The sequence below is a fragment of the Diprion similis genome, chromosome 2 (assembly GCF_021155765.1).
Source record: "Diprion similis isolate iyDipSimi1 chromosome 2, iyDipSimi1.1, whole genome shotgun sequence".
Taxonomy (NCBI): domain Eukaryota; kingdom Metazoa; phylum Arthropoda; class Insecta; order Hymenoptera; family Diprionidae; genus Diprion; species Diprion similis.
In genome coordinates, this window is record NC_060106.1 from 6,381,385 (window position 1) to 6,405,759 (window position 24,375).

Here is a 24,375-nt window from a genome sequence, read left to right on the forward strand (position 1 = left end):
AGGTAATGGATTCTTTTCAATAAAACACATGTTTCAGCTGAAAATTTAACAATTTTTGAAAGCAAGTTCTCATTTATCTCTGAATTTCCTTTGCAAAGTATTTCAAGGATCCAATTTTATTCAAATAAGTTTCATTTAAAATAAAAATGGTAAATCATGTAATTAGAAAAGGTGCGGGGTTGAATTTTAACAAACCGACAATTATGGATTTCGGATATTTCCACCCGGTGACCAATGACAGTAAGTTTCTCTCAGCAAGCTCGAGAAAGTGTTTTAAACTTCTCCCATAACCTTTGAGATTAACTAACCCACAATAAATGCGCCAACAATAGACTCTGGGAATAATTGGCGATTGTCGAAAAGGCAATTGATCAATTCTGATATTGGTTACGCGGTGTACTTACGTACGGTTAGAGGTTACAGAGGTTACACTCTGCATTGCGCGAGTGTAGAGGGAGCGTTGGGTAAGGTACTAAATACGTAATAAGCATTGATGATCGGTTAAAAAGCGGCGATTGATGAGAAAAACGATGCCGATCGATAAAAGACAAATGTAACAAACATACCGCCAATGCTCAGGCTCCTCCACCGAGTTTTCCTCTTAGCACCCTTTTTCCCCATTTCCCCGAGGGTTGGGCAGCAACTCGACTCGTCTCCTCTCGCTAGTGTTTTCCAATCCTCCTCCTCGTCTCACCCGGCAATCTTTTACCATGAGAATAGTTCAGTATTCTTCATGATCTCCCGGCACTGTCCATCCCATTACTTCCCCCCTGTCCTCAGTACCAAACTTGTCCTTTCCTCTAATTGCTAAAGTTCAAAATTCAAGTTCGACGATGCCCAGAACCAATGACGCAACCAAAAACTACCCGCGCTCTTCGGATCACGGTTCAACACTGCGGCTCTCCCCTCTACCTCTGCATGCCGTATCTTCCCCCACCAACTCCTGTATCCCCCCTCCCCGGTGCGAACGACCGGGTTTCCCCACTCCGATTCAAAGACCATCCCCCGTCGTCCCAGGAGCGTATGTTCCGATATGTCCCAGTCGCTGTACGAAAACGAACGCATGAAATTGCAATTTTCCGATACCCCATTTTTTTTTTATAATCGTTAGAGGGGGGGGGGGGGGGGGGAATTGGTAGTCCAAGTTCAGAATTTCGGTGTCTTGCTGCAATGGCTTACATCCGAATATCATCTTGAATTTATGGTTAACTGCGGGAAAATATCGTGACATAAGATTTGATGAGACGAAAAATTATTGGGACAAAAGTTTTGGAAAATTAAGTTACCTACATGTTTATTTATGAGCATTTTTAGTAAGAAATGTTGAAAATATAAATTCCTTCGTAAATTCAAGATGGCGGCTGAGGCTTCATGCAGAATCTGTTCGAAACTCTAGATTTAGACTACCAATGACCTCCACCTCCCAACGATTAGGAAAAGAAAATAGTGGTTCCAATGAGCGTAACACGCCGGACCTCCGTTTCTTTTGCTTTCTATTTTGCTAAGTAATTTACAAGGCGTTACTATATGCGAACGTAGTTTTAACTATGTGAAAAAATTCCGAGTCCGCGACATGTCGTAAGACAGCTATACCTTATCACGCAGAGAAACTTTGGACTCGATTGGAAGAGGACGCGTTTTTGCAACAGCGATTATTGTCGTCTCATTGGGAAAATAATATCAGAAATAATCTATAACATATATGTATAGGCATAGGTATATTAAACAGATACTGCAATGCCGTACTACGTATAGCCGGTAATTTAAAAAAATATTATGTATCAAACGTATAGTGTTTTGTATTATATATGTATATACACGAAATAAACACCATGCATACGATTCATTACGATTTTTTGTTTCCCTAATATTTCTCGCAGCAATCTCTTATATTGTACGTATCTCAGTAAAAACAACGGACATTTGTAAACAGAATTCTTACTGAGGTCATTTACAATGGCACTAACTGACGATGAGTTCTGCGAGACTTAAGATATTTCAAACCTTTTCTGAAATAACCTTTTAACCTGCAGCCTGCGTTGACTTAAATGTGTGAAATCAAAGCATGTTCAAACTTCGCTGTTTGTATCCGAATCATAGATCGATTTGTTCTGGACCAAATGTCTGTTACCCAGAAAGCGAAAGCGAATTCGAAAGAATAAGAAAGTACTAGAATCTGGCTCTATGGTATAGTTTACATTTTTGCGCAACAATTGCAAATTATCGACTTCACTCCGTTCGACTCATATTGACATTTCTTGATTTAGCATAAATTAGGGAAGTTGAAGTTGAAGATTTACACAAAATCATTCACGAAAATGGACCAAATTGTCACAATTTATTGGGAAAATTTGTTCGGGTTAACGAATCACGATAAAGACTGAATATATTACAGTCACCATTGAGTATATCGGAACAAGTGCACAAATTTAGTCAAAGTGCAAGGTTTCATGAATAGATAATTGTAACTCAGTAAACAAATTTGTATTCACCAATTTCATTGCTAATGAGGTAATTAAATATTACCCTAAATCATCAATGGGTACGAAACGAGACATCTGGCGGAATCGAGGTCAAGTAATAATGCACCTTTGGCGCGAAGATTAATTTCAAAGTATTCAGCAATGGTGATTCGCAATAGCAAAGTGATTTTTTTTTAACAACGCATCTGATATTATTCGTAAAAATATGTCAACCTAAACATTTGTCTGTAGTTGTGTTACAATATAGTAAACGTATTATTTTCATACTATCTCCAGCCAAGGTAACTAAACATCTTTTGGTAAATTGTAGGTTATGACGTTGACTAAAGAATATAGTATTGAATTATTTTAACAATGATACATTCTTATCGGATAAATAATTTTTTACGAGTTATGTAAAACAACTTCTGAAAACAAATCCTGAATTCTTGTTGAGAATGATTTACATCTCGCACTTTGAAATCTGGATTGTTTCTAATAGCCTAATGTAACCTAACCTACAGTATGTATGTTCCATTTAGTCGAAATTTACTATATTTCACGCTCACGTTCAAGTAAAAGGAGCCATGAAGTTGTTCCAAACGCCTTCACTTGGAGATTTCAAGCCTCCTTTACTCAACGCTGAGGCCACTGTTGGTATGGTTGACGGTAGCTTGCGGTATGTGGATCGCGAGCATTTGAATATCTGCATGCAGTCGTATGCTGCATATCTACTCGATCATCCAAATGCAAGTGTGAGCTCTGATATGCTTGCAACACGAGAAGCTGGTAATGGTATTTCGGCCAAAGATATGTTTTTACCAGTTCAGGAAAGGGCCTTGAAAAAAATTGCAAGTGTATGGCGTGACAAGGGTTTCATCGAAGCTGTTCATGCAACTGCGGAAGAAGATCCAGCTCAGGTTACAAAAATCTTACACTGGGTAGCTACAAGGTGCATAAATTTAGTTATTAGTTTCTTTATTTGCTCGTTAATTTTGCCGGCTTTAGTAATTCTATTCCGAGTACCTTAAAATACTAGAAATTATTGCTGATAGAATACAATGACCAAATTTCAAATGAGGATATTTAAACTTTCAGTGTGATGAGTAAATTTTTGCTGAAAATCCTACGATCCATGTTCATAATATTGATTTCTTTTCTCTCTTTTTACAGATTGTCTCAACTATTTGATTTGGTAGACAAGCTAGCGTTCAGGAATGAGGGATTACCGATGCTAGCTTCTAGTTCCGCAGCTGATATAGCCATCACACGTGACTGGGCTACTGCCATTGTAATTATTGTTGAATTTACAAAGTTTTTGTACTAAAGTAACTTGAAAAAACTCAGCTCTTTACCTAGAGCCATTGAGCATCGTTAAGAGAAAAAGACCACTTTTATTGCCTTCAGTTTGCTAAAATTCACATCTTTTTGAATTTATTTTTCAATACTTCATTTTAACTAAACTATTCTACACGCCATCACAATCATAGTGGCTGATTAAAATTTATGTTTCAAAGGTTCGTTGTTTAGCCTGGCATCCACATTGTACACGTCTTGCTTTAGCAACGCGGGACGATAGGATTCGGGTATTCTGCAAGAACGTGCAGGGTGCAGCAGTTCTGAGACACAGCTTTCAAAAATCTGTATCTTGTTTGAGTTGGAGGCCCAATTCTGGCAGAGAGTTGGCTGCTGGTTGTCAGATGGGGATTTTAATCTGGAAAGTAGAATTGGGAGCAGCTAGCAGTTCGCTGAGTCAAGCACTGACTCTGCGACAAAGGGGACATGCCCCAGTCACAAGCGTTGCTTGGAATCCACAGGTAGGATGTCCGAGAAAAATCTCCGCCTTGTTCTTTCAACAATTTTGTGGAAAATCTTTGTATTGCAAATTTCTTAAACTTTCCTTATGATCCATTTCAGGGTGAATTATTGGTATCTTGCTCTCCAGCAGATAACAATATGGTTATCTGGGATACATCTAGAGAAGTTGCAGTCCCTCTAAAATGTGTCAGAGGGGGCGGACTTTGCTTTGTTCGATGGTCTCACTGTGGATCTAGGCTACTGGCAGCTTCCACTCATTCTGTCTTTAGGTAAAGAATCGTTAGAAAAATGTTGTGAATATATTTTCATCATTTGGTCTATTATATCAAGTATAGTAAACGACCCAAGAACAATATTGTCGTCAAAATAATTATCCATCATTCTATCAGTGAATATTTTGATGGTTTGGAATTTCTCTTCGAGTAATAATTATACCTACGATACGCAATTTCTTCGACAGAATATGGAACACTGGAGATGGTTCATCTTGGAAATCTGAAAAGTGGATGGTCCCAAACGGCCGAGTTGCTGCAGCCTGCTTCGGACCAGATCTCACGCTTTTATTTGTATCAACTGAAGTTCCAGAGATAGTATTTTCACTGCCATTACAAGAAAATATTTTTGACTTGAAACATTCAGGTGTAAATAACGACGTTAAAGCTGCCATGGCTATAATTGATCTGAAGAAAACAATTTTATACTCTAATCAGCACGAACAACAATGTCTTGGAGGGCGAGTGATAGCTATGGAGTGGGATCCTACAGGAAAATATCTTGCCATTTTATTTCAGGTTAGTACTCCCGTCCAATCGCTGAGTGAGATAACACATGAAAGTTTTATTATTTTGCACAGGATAGTCCAATCGTTGTCGTGTTTGCAATGAAACTGCAACCAGGTTTAGTAGCAGCTGACGCGGCTGAAGGGTGCTTGATTAAAGGATTTCCTGGAGAGGTGCCAAATTGTATGAATTTCCAACAGGACTTTGACTTTGATTCTGACTCCAGAGGTGCCTGCCTGACAATCGCGTGGTCAAGTGGAAGGGTTCAACATTTTCCAATAGTCAATTCCAACAGTATTGCGCATTCCAGCTTCATCACTAATCACTCATATATAAATTAAGAACCGATGTCTTTAATTTGTCACTGAAAAAATGAATTCTGATACCATGATACAGATGCAAAACTAGATTGTCACTCTGGCATAACTGTAGTTATAATCCCAAGATTGAGAACTAATCAACCTTTTGTCAAACCTTATAATATAATACGTGTAGTGATTTCTTATGCAACACCTTAAACTAGTTATCTGCCATTTGAACCAGATTTGTTATTATGAATATATGTGTATACAATATCAATATGAGTTACGTTTGTTATTTGTAATTTGTACATAGATGTCAAAGACATTGAAAACATGAAACTAATAAATAACATTTTTACATGGGTTGTACGTACAATAATAGTATTTGCTACCTTTTGTTGAACATCATTAAAGAAATTTTATTTTTTATTAAAAATTGTTTCTGGTTGCTATTTTCAAATTTCAAAATCGATGACAAATATGTAATACAAAGTAAACGAATTAAAGGCCGCTGACCTGGCTTGTAAATAGCAATTCCGTGAGGTCATAAGCACTTGGGCAAGGAAATTGCCCTGCTGCTTTTTCATGAAATATGTATATGCCATACCAGGTCAGCGGGGCATTAACGCATTTTGGTTACGAATTATGAATTCATGACACAGTGCTCAAGTGTCAGCAATGAGTTACGAGGGATTGTTTGAGATTGGGATTCGGTTGTCTGGATATAACTGAAAATTTGCCACTTGCATCATACCATAAACGCTTATTTTAGATAGTACTCTTACTATAAAAATAATAGAAACTGAAATTATGCATTCCTTGGCTAGTTGCAAACTATATGAATTCAAGAATTAATTTGCAGACGAATATTCATCATAAACATTAATTCGCATTTCAAACTCAAAAAATTATCTTTTAATTTCATATTTAAAAGGTATCAGAGAGAAATTTGTTTTTAGTATAAAATTTTTATTATACCAGTGAATGAAAATACAACAATGTATTATACATTTCTCGCTTGCATATATTAACCAAATCTGTATTATGTGATGAGATTTATAGTTACGTGTCACATATTTCAGAATACAACTTCATAATCTTGTTATATTATATTAATTAATTGTTCGTTGGTTAGTGTTCATTTTCTTGGAAAATATATGCAATTTTTAATATACTCTTTTACATTTATTACTCTAACACGATAATCATCGTTCTACGTGAATTTGTTTAAAAAATACATTTCGAGTGATACATTCAACTCATTTTACAATATGTATATATATATATAGGTATATATATACATACAGTACCCCAGTCAATTAAATTTGGGTTATACAATCGCAAAAACTTTTTAAAAATGATCGATTTAATAGAATTTTATACACGTTTGTACTACAAAACAACTAAATTACTATCAAGTTTCGAACGATATACTCGTACACTCATGTTCTCAAAGTAAAACAGTTCACTCTAATTGATGAACAAGTAACTCATAGACCGAATAGTGGAAACAAATATCTCCATGTTTATAATTTACAATAGATAATGTTCATTTATTTATTTATTTAAAGTTTGTTTCATTTGTGTAAAAAATTTGCAACATCATTTATTGAATTATAAATACTAAAAACTCTAAATATAGAAGAAAATAGAGCCCAGAATTTGTTTGCAGAGCTAGTCATATTTGTAATAAGAATTATTCAAGTGGAAGATATATGAAAATTTCTGGAAAACATACAAAATTTGTTTCAGTATTCTTACATTTCATCGTTTATGAATACGTAGTACTATTGTTGTAGAACTGAGGTGAAAAATGGAGTTAGTGAAATAAACATTGTATATGTATTCGATTCTGGGACGTTTGTAGTATACAAATTGTTAGTTATGCTTTGTCGACCAGTACCAATTTAATATTCAAGACATGATAGTACTCGAAATGTTATCCACGACAGGGATAAAATCTTTTATACATATTACCAGGATTTTCAAAAATTTCGTAGAATACAATTCAATAATTATCAATTATCATATTGGTCGTATATTATTATTCATCACCCACAGTTCTCACTTAAAGTATTCAAAAATAGTTCATCAATATTCCCACTTCGGTAACAATTTAATATCTTAGCGTCATCATCTACATCGAAATAACTAAAATTAAATAATCATAAAAATTTAAGTTAAGCAGTTTCTACTTAATAATGACAATGATAACACATGTAACTAATAACATAACATTGGTAGCTATAGTAACTTAATGAAAACCTAAATTGTACTAAGAATCAACTAAATTGCTATATTACCAAAGGCCCATAGAATAGTTTGTAGAATAACAATTCCAATTTTTGCTCGATACCTTTTGTAATATTTCGATTAATTACATGGAATCGATTACTTAAGTAACTAACGGCTTAAATCCCGTGCTCTGGTATTTAACATTAACCTTTGGGAACCAAATCATGGGTAATATTATTCAATAGTATGTGACAGCCAACACAATGTGTTTCAAAGATCTGGAAACATCATTTATTAAAGAGCAATTAAAATTTCTCACATCTTCACAAGCGGGTACAACGATTATATCTAAAAGAACAGTGGATTATGAAATAAATGGTAAAACTGTAAAGATGTAGACAAATAAGTATTATAAAGAATATTCAGGTAGTACTTTTGGATAATTTATTACGCCTTTCAAGGAAAAGGCTTGCAAAAAAAATTCTTGAGAAACATTTTCTATCAAAAATTACATCAAAGTAAAGAAATGGCGTAGGTCAAAAAATCAGATTGTGAGTTGAATTTCTTTGAATTTTTCAAAATTAGTGAAAAAAACGTCATATACTGTTCAGTTTGTGCATTATTGTACAGTAATATCGATTTAGATATAATGGACTGCCCTTGTTATTGGAAAATGTCAACAGCACTCTTACCATACACTTGAGGTACCAGAGCTGGTGCAAAATAATGTTTGACTTGTTAAATTAGAAATTTTGCACCACACGCTCGTTCACGAGAAAAGAAAATTGGAAAAAGGTAAAAGGAAAAGCAAAATATTTATGAAGATCGTTTCAAAGCACTGCATATAAAAATTCGAGCGTGGATTAAAAGCAAACCATAAACTATTAAAGATAAATTGATTAAAAGGCTATTGCTTGGGATGGATCAGCGCATTCACCAACTGTCATTCGATACATGGCCATTTCTGTTATTCCATGGTAATGAACAAACGCTGCGGCTATAACAAGCACGTGGAAGATTTGGTGACTCTGAAACTGAATTTAATTTTTTTTTCAGTTGGATTAATATTTCTAGTTCACTAATTCCGTTAATTTTATTCTGAGTCAAGTCTGAAACTTACCCAAATATCAAATTTTCCTGGAAAAAATCTTTCTGGGACACGCCACGCGTAAAACATAGCTCCCAAGATGTAAAGGCACCCCATAAGAATCAACCATCCCAGAGATGCTTGACTTATCGCTTTAAACCAGCCCTCAGCAATAGCATAATGAACAGCTGGTATCACCTATAATAGGACAAAGGTAAATATAGAAAAATATTTGTATATATGTTTAAAATTTACATATAAAGATCAGGCACACGTTCTGGTGAACTTTCACATTTTTGACTTGATTACTACGTCAACTGTGCAGTTTGTATCGGAATTCAAATCTACTACACAGGATTTTACGAGATTGTATTAGATTTCTATTTCAATCGGAATATCCTGCACTTTTGAAATTATCTAAGCTGAAAATCCCTGGAAAGGAATAATTATGATAAAATTTTCACGTTTTAAGCGAAACCTTGTTGAACTACTGAGAAATCGTATAGCAGGTTATAGGGATGTGAGGTAAAACAATTATAATACTTGTTGATATCAATAATTTTGGTATTAAGAAAAATTCAGACTGTTTCAAAACTTGAAGGCTTTAAAAAAAGACCTGAAACTTTTACAATGGTACTTGATTTCACTGGTAAAATTGTATGTCGGATTGTTACACATCATCTGATTATTGAGATGATTTGAAAAAATTTTATAAGATGAGCAAATACTATAATTTACTGTATTGATAGTGCCATACAAATTAATCTAGTTCATCTTTTGTTGGATCAAAACCGAAAACCCTTCCACAGATTGTTGTCCGTGCGAGAAAAGTAGATCTCATTGATAGTAACTTTGATTTAATAGGCATGGATCTAATGAAATGGTGACAACCGAATATGCAATGATAATGTAAACAGACAAATATGCAAATGAACAGCTAGTAATTATAACTTACCCCACTGAGGCCAAAGCCCATGAAAACTCCTGCTCGAAGTGGTCTATAGCTCGGCTCACTGAATTTTTCCCAGAGGGAAACAACAATGCTTGTAATGCCGAGGACAACAACAACTGATAGGTATATTAGTTTTGGTTGGTAATCACAATAGAATCCGTAATATAACCACGGAACAAAACTGCCCATTATCAGCATAGCAATGCCGCAGTAATCCAATTTCGAAAACAACTTTCCTACACATTCGCTGTGGCAGTGGACCGTGTGAAAAGCAAAAGACATTCCCAGACACACAATAGCTCCAGCAAAGAATGCAGCAAACACTAATTTTTCTTCCAGTTGTATTTCGACAGGTGGTTGGGTTAAAAAGAAAATTGCTATTCCTATGAATGCTACACATCCTGTAATGTAAAAATATAATTACTCAGTAAGATGAAAATGTACAGGAACAACGGTCATACGTCCATTATATCAGGTGATATGTACCTTCAATACACACTTTTTGTTTCAGATTTTTGTTCAATGATGTAGGTATTTGTCAACCTTTTTTCAGAAGCAGATTTCAGATATTTGGTAACTGAAGATGATTGCTTTACCAGGTTGTCTATATATTGCATAATATGAGTTTGGTGAAGGATACATCGTCGCTGTCACTATCCTATTATGTTGAGAGAGCGATAGGGGTCAGTTATAGCGTTGTTAAAAATAACAGTGATGGAAAACATCCATCAGTTTTCGAACTGTGCACTGATTGATTGTTAATTTTCGTAACATTTAAGATATTATCGACACCAATATGTATTTTCTCAATTAAAAATATTAGAATATCCCTAGAATATGATTCTTTAATAAATAAAAACTCGAAACAACTTTTGTATACTGTTTTAAAATAGGTACTTCAGATAAAAATTTACTCGACAACTTTCAGATTTTTTTTTTGATATAATCCAATTTAGCAAATAGGTATTATGCGAGTCCAGTGAAGTGAAAGAATTTTCCATGTTATGGTTTGGTTGCTTAGAGGGAGGGCGCGACAAGAAAGTGCGAAAATACTATCATGTAATATATGGACAACCTTTGGGTAATTAATTTTTAATAGATTGTACAAATATATGAATAACCCATTGAAACTATAACAGTATAGTTTTATCCCTTTAGTTGGTACATCTAGGTATCTTAATCAACATTCAGACGCGAGATATTGATACGGAGTATTTTGTTATTCAACTAATAAATGTTTTGATTGTATAAATTTGAAAAATGATTCACAAACACTGATTCTCTAAACGTTCATCTCCATATCAGATGATTTTTCATAGTTGGATACATAAAATTCCATCTAAATAATTATATCAAACGTACACAGGATGAACTGATTACTGTAACAAGATTATGAAAAAAAAAACATCTTACCTAGCAAATGGGTCCATATATTGCCAGTCTCAGTATGAATACGGAAGATGCTCTTAAAACAAGCATAGAAGGATGGCAAAGGTGGTCTGTGTCCAGCATGTAGAAAATCATTATCCTGCAGCCATCTAGGCAAGTTTCGGAAGTGGCATTGTTTCCACGATGCTTCCCAAACCTAATGAAAATATATTTTAAGATGTTATTCTAGCTCATATTGCTTGCATATTTTCGGTCTGGATAATTATTCAAACCCACAGGAAACCTCATGGAAATATTTGATTTGTGCGAAATTTTTCGTAATTTCAGTATACATTCTGAACTATACAACACTTCACAAAATTTCGAAGAGTTCAGACTTATGCAAAAAAAAAAAAAAAAAATTCTTGACGAAATATGAATTTTTTTTTGTGTATAACTGATATCGAAGATTTTTTGTAATTAATCTTGATTAAAATTCAACTATTTTCGGAAAATAGTACTTTTAATGATAATAATGCATAAGATGAAAACAGATTAGAAAGCCAATAAACATTCGGAAGGTCAGTTCCCTAAATGAATTGATATTTGGTTGAGAAAAATATTTCTTTTACTACATGCTCCTAAACTTTTATCAACCTTGAAAAATGGGAATAGCTAAAAATTCCTTTTGCCAAGAAGGTGGGATCTAATCAAGGCTTTTTTATATGACTTTTGTTTAACGTATAAGTGTACAAGACCAGAATGTTTACCGACACTTTCATAAAAACTGTCGATTTGATAATTAAATATTACTCATTGTTAGTAAAACTATATAGAGGAGGTACAAAGTCATTGTAGACTGAAACTGAATTTACAGAAATTATGTTAATTGTAATTGATAAAGAACGGTGTACCACTGTACATATTATACAAAAAAAAAATAGATCTCTATTAAAAACATAAACAATAAATGAACACAATTCACAAGACTTGTAACGACTTGTCAAAAACATGATAAATATTGTGAAGTATAAGAGTAAAAATGCCGTTCATTGAACTATTGGCAATATATTTTTGCAAATGGCTATGTAGCATGTTGTGAAAAATTTTCTTCCAATAAATACTTTTGCCAATGAAAAGAAGTAACTGAGAGTATTCAAAGTGTTGAATAAATTTGAGAAATAAATCTTAAAAAATACTCACTTTACGGACAAATTCTTCAGCTTGTTCAGCTGCATTGTGAGCTAAAGCTCCCAGGTCTATTTCGTCGCTCAGTACCCCAGCTTTTAGTACCTCTGTCATCTGAAATGATAGGAAGAGTACCATAGTAAATGATGTTTAATTGCTGGTTACATAAAATACTTTAGCGTACCGTTGGATACCTATTGGCCATCTCGTTTTATATAAATTATCACAATTTCTACTAGAGTATCGAAGTTGCGGTGAAAATTGAAAAAAAAATATGACAGTAAATGAGAATAAAGACCAACCACATAGTCCTTGCCAGTTAGCGCCTTGCTGAAATATCAACCAGAGCTACAACAGGCAGTGGTATAAAACAGTGAAGTAAAGAAGTGAAATCAAACTTTAATTTGCTTTTGGAATATTGAGGAAGGTATACCTCGCAGTCTAGTAAATGATCATCTTCTGGTGTAGAAGGTAGCGGACAGCCAACACCATCTTCTTCCTCGCCAAGGCAACTAGCATCATCATCGTCTAATAAGTCTTTCACTTCGTGTAAACCCGGTATATCGCTGTTTAAGGAAACTCGATCACTCCATGGAATTCGATGACGGATTACTGACTCTCCTCCTGAAGCCAAGTCTCCTCTATCCTCCACAATCATATCCTCAAATGTAGACATTTTTGTAATGAAAATATCCTATTGCTGCGATATTTGGTTGCTGTGTTACAAACTATGGTAGCTCTGGAACAAACGTTTTCAATTGTATTTATGTGTTCGTTAGAGAATCTGAAACAATTCATTCTGTAAACTCCTAAAGAAGTGTATGCATCAAAATTATGTGCATTACACGCCAGAATGGCATAAATCTTATGAGTAAGATAAGCACAGGTGTATACTATAGAGTAAGGTGGTTATTAGTGTCGATAATTTATTTACGTGACATAAGTGCACCTACAAGTGCAATTGTATTTGAAACAGTAGCTGACATATATCATTTCCTGATAAAAATTCTGTTTTTCAGCTGACATTGATCGCTAACATTGGTGCTGTTGTATAACATGCTAATCATATTGTGATAAATAAAAAAAAAATAAAAAATTGTAGCAGTTGGATATATGCTTGACCAGCAGACTGTAATGTTGAAAGAAAAATTCGCCATGACAGTAGTAAAAACTTTGATTGTTGATGCAAATCATTTATTCAAGGCAAATTGATCGACCAAATGCTGCTGCATTTGAAATATAATCATTTATTATTACAATTTCACATTCAAATTACTAATGCAAGAATTTGTAGTGGCAAAGTACTTGCGAGGCATGAATAGTCAAATTGAAAGTGGACTTGAGTGTAGCATTAATCAGGTGATACGACGCTTGAGCCGACTTAATCCAGATAAGATTACAAATATTGACACCAAATAATTCTGGCAAAGTCCCTAACCTTTGCTGAGGTAACAATTTTTTAGAGAGACTGAAAGATTTAGTCTGGTTAGAATTCTTAATTAGATTAAATTGATATTTTACTTCAAGAAAATTTCTCGTTGAAATAAATGAACAATTTTTATTGTTCATTAATAAAATAATTTCAGTGGATTTTTAAGAAATTTGTATTGTCATAGCGTTGTTGACGGTACATTTATGTAACAGATATTACTAATCCTCATCATATCTTAGCATCAAAGTGAATACATCAAAACTTTCTACAGACCGGTCTTCTTATACATAATTGATTAAAATAAAACTCTAACAGTAAGAGAAGTGTCAAAGCGAACTAACAAAAATCAGGGATTATGGTATCAATCAATCAAATAATCTCCAATTGTGATGCGTAATTTACTTTTGGGAATGAAACAGGTCAACATTATCATAGAAAAAAGGACAATGATAGTAGAGTGTAATTTTTGAGAAACATTAGTGTTGTAACGAAACTTTTGAAATAAAGCAGTTTATGATGGTACAGTAGAATCATATGATAACTAGGAAACAATGTTCGGAGGGTACATTTCAATCTCACAATCAATGGCATTTGGAGAGTTTATACAATTCGAACTTTGGAATGCTATGGTGAAAAAAGTGTGGAAAGTGTCAAGTTTGGCCAAAGGTCACCTGGTTATGTAAGAACTGTTTCGTACACAGAACGAGTCTCAAATAAACATCGTAGTCGCATGCATAGGTACTTACGTTGATCGAATAAAGGGGTTTCAAATATTCGCGTGAACCGGAGTTGGAAGTTAACAACGTAACCGCGAATAGCGAAAAATCGATACGAAATAATGATTGTAGAAGATAAATAAAATAGCCTTGTCAACACGCAGCTTAAACACGCAAGAACTTACACAAAAAGATGTGATTAGAGATAAAAGGATAAAGGAAGGAAAAAAAAACGGGAATGTACCGTCAGCAGAACAATACTTTGGTATATAATCTTAATGATCTATGTCATTGCTGACGATCTCTGGCTGAAGAAAAAACCCGTTCAACTCACCTCGATTTTCACATACGAAATTTTCCCATCTGTCCAAATTACGTGGCTCGGAAATAGCTTCTTCTAATTATACCGAAACGCAATCATCCGCTAAGTACGACGTGAAAGTAATAACAAATCGTGCAATCGCACAACATACAGTAAGCTGTAAGGTTCTCTACTGACCAGTGATTGTGCGAGTCTGTCGACTGTTGAGACTCGTGCGTCAAACTATCGGTGAGACTCGAGCGACTCCACAAAGAGGACGATTCCACTGATTTCTACATAGAAGAGTGGCCTGGCTAGAATGTGTGCGGGTCACGTCAAATCAGAAACCAACTTCAGAATAGTGTACCTTACAACCGAGGCCGCCACTGAACACTGAAGTGCGTCACTAGCAGCGTGGCAACACTTTTGAATGGGGTCCTATACTATCATAATATGAACTCGCTACTTTTGAATCAAAAGCCTATCAATGACGAGTACACGTTTCGTATCGTTCAACGATTCTATGAAAGTGTTTTATCGGACTTGTAGTCAATTTGAAAGGTTCCCGTATTTATGGTCTTATAGGTATATACAGATCTGGAAACGACCACGAAATGGTAGATACCCGAAGCCAATCCAAATGTTTTCACATTTTTCGCCGCTACGTGGCATTGCTGATAGAACAGAGTCCATCTTGACCGCCATATTCTGACGAACCGAAATTGTGTAGAGTTTTACACACATATAAATAGGTAGAAACGTTAATGTTGATAAACAAATACATTACGAGCCAATATTGTAATATATGTTTATCACATAACATCACGCTTCTACCTGCCCTACCGATTTACATGTGTTAAAAACTTCCCACAATTTCGGTTCGTCAAAAAATGGCGGCCAAGATAGAGGCGGTTGATCGGACTCTGTTTTGTAGAGATCATGGTGTAAGATCACTGATGTGAAATATGTATGTATGCATGTATTGTGATTATATAAAACACATGCTAGCCTGCATGATGCGTGCCACGTGGTAGCCATTACCCATATGCGCTGTGGGTTCCCTTGCCGCTGATCGTTGATCGCGTGACAAATTTTTTTAACCCCCGACACAAAAAATATAATCGCGTCTTAGGGTATCAGCATTGCTTAGGTGCTAAAATGTTATCATAGCTTGATCTTGGTATTGAATCGAAGAGGCAAACTAGGCGGAAATCCTACGATTTTTAGCTGGATTATTATGAAACAGTAAACAAACGGCCAATCAAGTCGGCGACTGTCCAAAAACAACTTGTACGGATATTTACGATTTATCGTCTTAGCAATAAATAGCAACTTTAGTATGTAGTTATTCGCAATTTTAATCCTAGTCAAATCGAGTGGTAAATAGCTGGAAGAAATACTTATGAATATTCAACACGATCGAATCTTTCTTTGATATCGAACCTTAACCTTCTACATGATGTCATGTCTGGCAGTTAATTTACTCCAAATTGATTCAAGTTTATGATTAAAGACTTTGATGACAATGTATTGCACGACAAATATGTAATCGACTGTTTCGTGTGATATTTTTGGCACAGTTACAAATCTAAGTGACTCTTTGTATTGCGTCATATTTTCAATTTAGTTGAATTTGAGTTGTTTTCTGAAATTTATGAATCAATTTGATAGAACCTTCGTAGTCATTTTTGCACAGTGAGACTGGATTTGAATTCAGCATGAAACAAATTACCAATACGACTTGGTCTGATCGTCATTGGAATAACTGTTAAGTTATTTGTAAAGGACAATCACTGATCTCTGTACTAACTGGAGATCAGTGAGGATTATTGAGCCCAGCACTTTCCTCATTAGTGGAGACTTGCCTAAAATGATTGAAAATAAAAATTTAGTAACTATAAATATATCTTTATTGATACTTTGGCACATCGAATATTGTTCTCTTCTGGTTTTCATTTTCAAACATTTCAGACAAATTTAACATTATTCAAAAACGCTAGTTTCCATTTTCCTCAATGATGGGATTTACCTTTGTAACATTGCATACAGCTGCAATCTGTTTGAAAATATGATGTGAGAGAAAACAGTTCACGGATGTTCGTTTCATGCTACTAAAAATAATTCATTTGTATCAGAAGAAGATAGATCTTTCAGTCCTACTTGAACTGTGAAAAAGTGGTATTCATGTCTCACTATCACTATATTTCTCCATTTTGGCAATGTTCAAAAAATGTTTTCGTCAAGATTGATCTTGATCATATTTTGTATAAACATAAAAACACATTCCTGATATTTAACGTATTGTTAACTCACAGTTTTCAAAGCCTCTGCTTTGCGACAATCCCATTTTTACTTTACTTTGTTATTTTTTTAATTGCAGGTCCATGTTGGGTGCCATCTCCAGTAACCATAAAGTGCTTATCCATGTCACAAGTTTGTGACATCTGATTTGTAACAGTGTAATCAAGATTTTTTTTCTCCTGAACAAACATGGAGGTGGAATTATCGGAGAAATTGATATATTCAAGATTGTGCAGAAAATATCTGCTAGTATTTTTATTAGCAACATTTGCCGATTGGCTTCAAGGTCCCTACATATATAGATTGTACACCTATTACGGATATGGCAGTGCCGATGTCTCGCTATTGTACGTTGTGGGTTTTGCAAGTAGTACGGCATTTGGCATTGTTGTTGGTTATTTAGCTGATAAATTTGGACGAAAGAAACTATGTGTCGTTTACAGTATTTTATACTCTTTAGCTTGCCTCTTGAAGGTTCACAATAGCTTCAGTGTCTTATTCGTTGGCCGAATACTCGGTGGTATATCTACGTCCATATTATTTTCTGCCTTTGAATCGTGGTACATCGGGCAACATTTGATTAAATATGATTTAGAAAAGGATTGGATTAATTTAACATTAACCAAATCTACATTTTACAACGGACTTCTTGCGATTGTCGCTGGATTTGTATCTTCTATAGTTGTTGACAAGTTAGATATGGGTCCCCTAGCTCCATTTTTATTAGCAGTCCCAATCCTCGTAGCTGCAGGTTATGCCTGTGCTATTCTTTGGGATGAAAATCCTGTTCTCAGTTATAGTTTTAGAGAAGAAAAGTACGAGAGTAGTTTGAAGTTAATCATGAATAAGCGTAATAGAATTTTATTGTACTTAGGCATAGTTCAATCATTGTATGAATCGGTGATGTATGTATTCGTATTTTTATGGACGCCAGTCTTGGAACCAATTCACCCAAGTCAAGGCATTATATTCAGCTTTTTTATGATGTGCATAATGCTTGGTAGTTACTTTTACACAGTTTTGCATTCACGTTTTCACTTATCTTGCGAAAGTCTCTTGAACATTTCTATACTTGTTAGTTTTTTCAGTATTTCTATGTGCACGTATGGTTCTTACATTCAAACGGACAAGTCTAGCGAAGTACTTGGAACTTACCTGTGCTTGTTCTCATTTTTATGTTACGAAATCGCGATAGGAATATATTATCCTGCTATTGGGTACTTGAGGGGAATTGTAATTCCAGAAACTCACCGTGCAAGTATTATTAACTGGTTCAGAGTTCCTATGAATTTAATGACTTGTGCAATTTTACTATACGTTAGGTTTAAGTTACCATACAATTATCAAATATTCTTATTCAGTGCAGTCAGTTTGAGCGTCGCATGTTTCTCGTCATCAAGATTTGTTAACTTATATAATAGAGATCTCAGATATTCTCAGTCAAAAATAACCGCTGCACACCCTAATATACTTCTTCTTTAAATTTTCATTCTTTCATCATAATTCCTTGTAAGATTTCAACTAGAGATTTCACAGTTACCAAATATCAATAAAAAATCAAACCCATGCCTAGTTTGACTGAATTTTGAAGAGTCTCAGATGCGCTGTAAAATTCCCTGAGATTTACTGTTTTTTTCTAGTTATCACTAAATTCCATGATGACTGAACACCCTATTGATTCATACTTAGGTCCAACAAATTAGTTTTGTGTAATGAAAACTATTGTAGTCGGTGTTCAGTTAGTCTGCGATAGAATAGTTTAGCTCTAGTTGAACTAATAAATATTCTAAAGTTGCATGATATGCTCCCATGAATAGCATAGCTGACAGACACATTAGAAAAAAGCCTAGAAATGGGAAATTTGAACATAAACAATGTCATTATTTCTTCAATTTTTTTTTGTTTATTATGTACTTGAAGTACCAAAGGTTCATTTTGATGAATATATGTACATATATGCCTCTATGAAGTATTTAAATATGTGTTTCAACCATTGATAAATAAAGTATAAATAAAGGAACTAAAATGCAAATCGTTTGATAAATGCATATTTATATGATGATCTATTGTAGCTATCATATTATTGATAATTGCAACACTTTTTGCCAAAAGAATATACACAGCAGGATGAGAAGACATGATTACCGAATCTAAATTGAACTAAAGTCAATTCAAATCAATGCTTCGTGGCTGATTTCCATTTGAAGTCTTTGAAGTTTGGAAATGATTAACTCATTTAAATTTATTCGGATATCTTATGTCTAAAGTAAAGACCCTCTTAGAACGATTTCCAGCTCTCCAATGTGACATAAATTTCTATGATTTGAAAGTAAGTGCATAATTACTAGTTCAGTTATGGCATCAAAAATTTCACACAATTAATAGTTATCACATCAAATAATTTAAAAAGAATCGACGAAACAGTCAGAAGTTATTCCGAATTGATTCTTTTTCATAAAAAAATGTATTTGAAATTCGGATTGATTATAATTATTTGTAATAATTCTCCATAGTTTTCAAGCAGAGGGCTTACTTATTCAGTAAAAAACGTGAAAGGCACATAAATTTTGTGCGTTTCATGATCGCGGTCAGGAAGTAAAGAAATTAATCGGGTATTGCAGCTACTGGTAATGGGTTACAATGGAAATTTTGAACTTCTCAAGCGAATGTTTCAATAAAACCGTAACAAGCCCCCTGACCATGTGTTACTTCTACCTTTACCGGCCGAGCAAACTCATCCTTTCGTTTCGTTTATTATAAGGTAAACGAATGAATGAGAATGATTTAAATTTCGACATTGCTCTGTCATAACAGAATTTAAGGAAGTCAGTTATAGTACTGAAAATCATCAAAAAACGTACAGTTTTCTGATACATTTTGTGCATTTCTGGGATGATAAAGTCAATGGACGAAAGACTGTATGTATGTATGTACTATCGTATACGCGTGCATACGAAAAGATGTGTCCATGCCGAAGGTGTGCTAAAGGTTTCACAGAAAGATTTAGGACAACTACACATAAGCGTATTCCATGTCATCCTAGTTCACTGAACTTAACCAATAAATATTTGGTCGCTAGCTGACTTCGAACGGTACATCAGAAGTGTAAACGGTGTAAACATTTAATGGTTTACATTGGATTACTCATAATATATTTTATAAATGCTGGTTGATTTATCTTATGATTTTGACGAGATTCACTATCAATTAATTATCCATTTTGATAATGAATTATAACGATAGGCGTAAGTGATAAAAACAAACACACAAACCAAACAACATAGAATGGCAACTATTTGTGAACATTATACGTTTAGCCAGACGTTTAGTCAAAGTATTGCAGGGAACAAATTTTCAATGTAGTTGTAGCGTTGTAATTATAACAACTAGGCGAAACTATCAGCAATGTGGCGTGACTCGGACGCATCATCAAAGTTTTAGTAGTTTCATGTGGTTTACTTTTAGTAGTTTCATCTTCAAAGGTTTAGTAGTGTAGATGTTTATCGAACTAACCGTATCATTTTTATTTCATATTGACCTGTGCAAGATTATAGATTTCGCTCCCTTCAATTCTTACACAAGAATGTTAATCTTAATTGTTGATATTTTATTTGCAGAGGGATTGACAGAAGATGCGCCACTTACTCACGCCCGTAGTAAAAGATTCAGTCTACAATGTTACGAGGATGGCGGGCTCAAAGTTACCATCGTTACTTTCACGGTGTTAAGTATTGCGATCACTGTAGCGCTTGGGCTCGAAGTAATTTACAATAAAAATGTATCAGAGGTAAGTGATAATCCAAGTTTTTTAAATTACTTGTAAAACCGTGGTCAAAAATCCAGAAATCAATCTGAATCTCTTTTTTTGAATATCTTTACTAGAAACTTTTGAGGAGGGACATTTACAAAATATATTTCTCTACTTAAATAGGATAAGAGACATGGAGCCGTTGCAACTGACTCAAAAAATTGTTCGGAAATCGGAACGGCCATACTAAGAAAAGGTGGAAATGCGGTAGATGCAGCGGTAGCTGCAACAATCTGTATGGCAGTGGTCAGTCCCCATAAAACAGGTCTTGGTGGGTAAGTTAAATGAGTCTAGAATATATTTGCAATGATTTCATAATATAATTTCAACATTACTGACCTTTATCCATGAATTTTTAGCGTTTACATAATTTAGACTTTGTAACAATATTTTTGTTATGATTTTATCATCCTATCTAGTTGAAAATAGTTCAATGTATCTAGTGATTTTGTTCCATTTTCAAGCAAACAAATCTTGTCAAAGTTTTATGCAATATAAATCCATTGTGTAGGCATACTGTGGTAGATTTCTGGGTGTGGTGTCCTACTGTCATGACTGTTATATTGTGAAGGCTCTATCTAAAGTCAACAATAAAATATGATAACAATTCATGAAAATATTTAATAATACATTTTCCTGCAAAACTGATAATTGTGTGAAATATTGCACCAATTTTTTTTTAGTCAAAAAGGAGTGCTATTATTTCTTTCTTTTAGTAATTATATTTAAGATTTGAGATGCGGATAAACCATCTTGAATCGACATACAATAATTTCAAATCTTTATTCTTAGTGGTGGTTATGCGATGATCTATAGTCACAAGGACCGAGTGAAACCGGTGGTCATTGATTTCGCAAGAAACACAGGAGATGGTATGTATTCCTGTAGTATTACAGAGATGTACAATTTAAAAACCATAATCAAATTGACTGATGTGATGTTATTTCATTTCGAAAGTGCTGTGTGTCAATTACTAAACACGCAGATATATAGATGATTGATGTACTGAGATAAAAACTTAGGTTTGTGAAAGAATTACCTGCGACATCTATTTTGTTTGAGTCTCACTTTGTGAAATTCAAAAAAAGTATGTGCTTGTATTTCGAATAGGTGTATTTGGCAGCACAAACGTTCGATTACCAGCAGTTTTGAAGGGATTGGGGCTTGCTCATTCGCTGCATGGTAAGCTTCCTTGGGACCAATTAGTATTGCCGTCGTCCAAACTGGCTCGAGAGGGATTTATAGTGGGTAACGAATTTGCTCAAGAAGTGGAGAAAAATCCGAGGATTATGGAAATTTATGGTCGGCTTGATCCTGGCCAGCATCTGAAGTTGACACCCTTAGCAGATACTTTGGATATCATAGCTAAACGTGGTTTTAATGGTATAATATCAGAAAAAGTACTACGAAAATGAAATATTACGATTTGTTGGCATCACATGTACTAATCAGAGATGTATTAATTTTGTCTCATTTTTATTTTTTCTTCCTCAATATGTAAAGAATTGTACAACGGAAGTTTGTCCCAGAAATTTCGCTCTGAATCAGTGGATTTTTCGCAGCAAATGGCAAATTACAAACCGGAAATAAAAGTAGCTGATGTGATCAATTTTTATAATCATTTGGTATATTATCCACCAAATGCAAACTCACTCAAACATGCACTCCAAATGATCGATGCACTTCATATACCTAATGAGAATGCATCAACTGTAGAATCACAATGTCTTGTTGCTGATGTTTTGATAAACGATACATATTCAAGAGCTGGATCAGAGGGTGAGTAATAATTAATTTCACCTGAGATGCATTACGACTTGGTCACATTTAAATGTAACAGGATCTGATTTCCATAGGAATGGAAGAAAGATTTAGCAATGTCGTTGTAATGGATGAAGTGGATTCCTACGTCATTATTATTACGTAAGAATTTATGTAGCACAATGTATTAGCAATGTTTGAAAAATAGGTAATATACGAACAGGTAGCATGATTCTCTTCTATAATTTTTATCCTTATTCCAGTGGGCTAAGCGCAACGTTCGGATTAGGCAAAATATCAGATGCTGGTTTTCTCAAGGACAGTGCAGCGAGTAGCTTGAAGAAACTTACACCAGTTCTATTTTGTGATGCAGTGTCAATATGTGGATTACGTGGGATCACTTCCACCGATGATGTGCCGCTCACTGCGGAACTTTTGTACAACCTTGTAGTGCGCAAACTGAACGTTTCTAATGCTGTAGAACAACCAAGGTAAATGTCCAGCACACCTGTATTTGTTGTTTTATATCCCATCTTCTGTGTATTTTTATGCAGATTGTCCTCTAAATTTTATGAAACTATATTGGGGAATTGGAATGAACCGAGAAATTCTCAAACGAATTTTGTCATTCTTATAACAAAGTTGGCTTTTTTACTTCAAGGTATTACGTACTGCCAGATGGAATTGCTGTAGAAAGCGATTACTCGCATGTGGCGGATCCCACATTATGCAATTCTCTTAAGTTAAACACCTCCAGACAGAATGCCGATGAAATACTGAAAAGTTGCAATACCATAGTTAAGGTTAAAGATACTATGAATAGTCATTCCGATAGCCGAGGAGGTGGTCATGCTTCGAGATTTCAATCATCAAGAAGTTGCATTAATTGCGCAGTCTAAAATCATGGGGAGTGACAAGTAAGAAAAAGAATTACGCTATATTATGGAGATTAGATACTCACTGTTCATAAAATTATATATTTAAAATTTTGTATAATAATAAATAATAGTTAACAAATTTAATATGAACCATTGAATTATTCAATACGCTGACATAACTGTTCACAATGCAGGCGAAATTGAAAAATGCATATTTTTGTAATGCTACAGCATTTATTATGAAGAAAAAACTTGTTAAATAATGATTATTACTAACCCAGTAATGCATTTGTACTGTACGCAGCACACAATTTATCGTCCAGACATAGAGTTTTATTAAAAAAATTATATTTCTGTACTTAGCACGTAAAATGTCGTCAAATGGTCAAATTTTTTATACTAATTATTTAATCCTGTGATAATAACTAGCAATAATAAATATGTTTTATTGATTTGATGTTCATTTCAATTATAAAAACTTTCCAATAAATAAAATTCTATGCAAACAAAGGATTCCTCAATACATATACTAGATCAGAATTTATAGTCAGGTTACATGTTCAGGAGAATCATCTATTGATGTGATTTAATTAATAAATAGCTTTCCCTGAAACTGTGTTCAACATAAAAACTGGCTATAAAAACCGATCCTAATATGTTTATTTTCTAAAAGTATAGCATAAAATTATACAGCCAAATTTCAAAAACTTCGCTGCTGACTGATCAATTTTCCATCGAAACAGAAATATATTTTCATTTTACTTAATTATAATGTATTTGATTAAAACATAGTTTTGAGAAGTGAAGCCAATTTGAAAAAATATGTCCGAACTACCTTGCGTTAAATATAAGAATACCAATTTCAATAGTAATTACACATATTCTATACGAGTAAAACGCCAGAGGCAATGCTGGTTATATAGTATGTATAATATGTACAAATTAAACAAAGCCATCAATTACTTTGTATGTCAATACTCGCCTTTG

At 34.2% G+C, this 24,375-nt stretch overlaps 5 protein-coding genes across 11 annotated transcripts in view; 3 read left to right on the forward strand and 2 right to left on the reverse strand.

The window, feature by feature from the left end:
* LOC124416372 overlaps positions 1-902 on the reverse strand; it is a 37,586-nt gene extending 36,684 nt beyond the window's left edge. Inside the window, exon 1 of the mRNA XM_046897361.1 lies at positions 567-902. Within this exon, the coding sequence (XP_046753317.1) occupies positions 567-621 (55 nt within the window). The 5' untranslated portion in view covers positions 622-902. The remainder of the gene's footprint in view (positions 1-566) is intronic.
* A 1,694-nt stretch (positions 903-2,596) lies between these two features.
* Positions 2,597-5,744, forward strand: LOC124416373 (aladin-like). 2 transcript variants are annotated; one of them, XM_046897362.1, is made up of 7 exons: positions 2,597-2,764; positions 3,005-3,414; positions 3,636-3,753; positions 3,980-4,279; positions 4,380-4,549; positions 4,741-5,071; positions 5,134-5,744. In XM_046897362.1, the coding sequence occupies exons 2-7, from the start codon at positions 3,050-3,052 to the stop codon at positions 5,398-5,400; spliced, it is 1,551 nt and encodes a 516-aa protein (XP_046753318.1). In that variant the 5' UTR covers positions 2,597-2,764; positions 3,005-3,049; the 3' UTR covers positions 5,401-5,744. The 2 variants fall into 2 exon arrangements, with proteins under 2 accessions (XP_046753318.1, XP_046753319.1); XM_046897363.1 differs by having other exon boundaries at positions 3,039-3,414.
* Positions 5,745-7,982: 2,238 nt separating this feature from the next.
* LOC124416374 (adiponectin receptor protein) lies at positions 7,983-14,862 on the reverse strand. Of its 3 annotated transcripts, none has more exons than XM_046897364.1 (7): positions 14,674-14,862; positions 12,625-12,930; positions 12,207-12,305; positions 11,049-11,220; positions 9,639-10,036; positions 8,717-8,881; positions 7,983-8,630 (listed from the first exon to the last, which is right to left on the reverse strand). In XM_046897364.1, the coding sequence occupies exons 2-7, from the start codon at positions 12,865-12,867 to the stop codon at positions 8,496-8,498; spliced, it is 1,212 nt and encodes a 403-aa protein (XP_046753320.1). In that variant the 5' UTR covers positions 12,868-12,930; positions 14,674-14,862; the 3' UTR covers positions 7,983-8,495. The 3 variants fall into 3 exon arrangements, with proteins under 3 accessions (XP_046753320.1, XP_046753322.1, XP_046753323.1); XM_046897366.1 differs by having other exon boundaries at positions 14,605-14,862; XM_046897367.1 differs by lacking the exon at positions 14,674-14,862 and adding an exon at positions 12,494-12,539 and having other exon boundaries at positions 12,625-12,766.
* A 728-nt stretch (positions 14,863-15,590) lies between these two features.
* LOC124415967 (molybdate-anion transporter-like) lies at positions 15,591-18,765 on the forward strand. 3 transcript variants are annotated; one of them, XM_046896736.1, is made up of 2 exons: positions 15,591-15,607; positions 17,021-18,765. In XM_046896736.1, exon 2 carries the CDS (start codon positions 17,131-17,133, stop codon positions 18,421-18,423), a length of 1,293 nt encoding a protein of 430 aa, XP_046752692.1. In that variant the 5' UTR covers positions 15,591-15,607; positions 17,021-17,130; the 3' UTR covers positions 18,424-18,765. The 3 variants fall into 3 exon arrangements, with proteins under 3 accessions (XP_046752692.1, XP_046752689.1, XP_046752691.1); XM_046896733.1 differs by lacking the exon at positions 15,591-15,607 and adding an exon at positions 15,729-15,930; XM_046896735.1 differs by lacking the exon at positions 15,591-15,607 and adding an exon at positions 15,960-15,977.
* Positions 18,766-19,966: 1,201 nt separating this feature from the next.
* Positions 19,967-23,703, forward strand: LOC124415966 (glutathione hydrolase 7-like). Of its 2 annotated transcripts, none has more exons than XM_046896731.1 (9): positions 19,967-20,186; positions 20,559-20,728; positions 20,873-21,024; positions 21,542-21,621; positions 21,860-22,132; positions 22,253-22,528; positions 22,606-22,672; positions 22,774-23,001; positions 23,172-23,703. In XM_046896731.1, exons 1-9 carry the CDS (start codon positions 20,168-20,170, stop codon positions 23,407-23,409), a joined length of 1,503 nt encoding a protein of 500 aa, XP_046752687.1. In that variant the 5' UTR covers positions 19,967-20,167; the 3' UTR covers positions 23,410-23,703. The 2 variants fall into 2 exon arrangements, with proteins under 2 accessions (XP_046752687.1, XP_046752688.1); XM_046896732.1 differs by lacking the exon at positions 19,967-20,186 and adding an exon at positions 20,332-20,353.
* The last annotated feature ends 672 nt before the right edge of the window (positions 23,704-24,375 follow it).

Excerpts from the sequence above, each read along its gene's own strand:
- LOC124416373 (XM_046897362.1), top strand. The coding sequence starts at position 3,050 with ATGAAGTTGTTCCAAACGCCTTCACTTGGAGATTTCAAGCCTCCTTTA. Across the intron at positions 3,754-3,979 it reads GTGACTGGGCTACTGCCATT|GTTCGTTGTTTAGCCTGGCA; the intron begins GTAATTATTGTT and ends TATGTTTCAAAG. Across the intron at positions 4,550-4,740 it reads TCCACTCATTCTGTCTTTAG|AATATGGAACACTGGAGATG; the intron begins GTAAAGAATCGT and ends TTTCTTCGACAG.
- LOC124416374 (XM_046897364.1), bottom strand. The coding sequence starts at position 12,867 with ATGTCTACATTTGAGGATATGATTGTGGAGGATAGAGGAGACTTGGCT. Across the intron at positions 11,221-12,206 it reads CTGAAGAATTTGTCCGTAAA|GTTTGGGAAGCATCGTGGAA; the intron begins GTGAGTATTTTT and ends TATTTTCATTAG. Across the intron at positions 10,037-11,048 it reads TATATGGACCCATTTGCTAG|GATGTGTAGCATTCATAGGA; the intron begins GTAAGATGTTTT and ends TTTACATTACAG.
- LOC124415967 (XM_046896736.1), top strand. The coding sequence starts at position 17,131 with ATGGAGGTGGAATTATCGGAGAAATTGATATATTCAAGATTGTGCAGA.
- LOC124415966 (XM_046896731.1), top strand. Across the intron at positions 22,673-22,773 it reads TCCTACGTCATTATTATTAC|TGGGCTAAGCGCAACGTTCG; the intron begins GTAAGAATTTAT and ends TCCTTATTCCAG. Across the intron at positions 23,002-23,171 it reads AATGCTGTAGAACAACCAAG|GTATTACGTACTGCCAGATG; the intron begins GTAAATGTCCAG and ends TTTTACTTCAAG.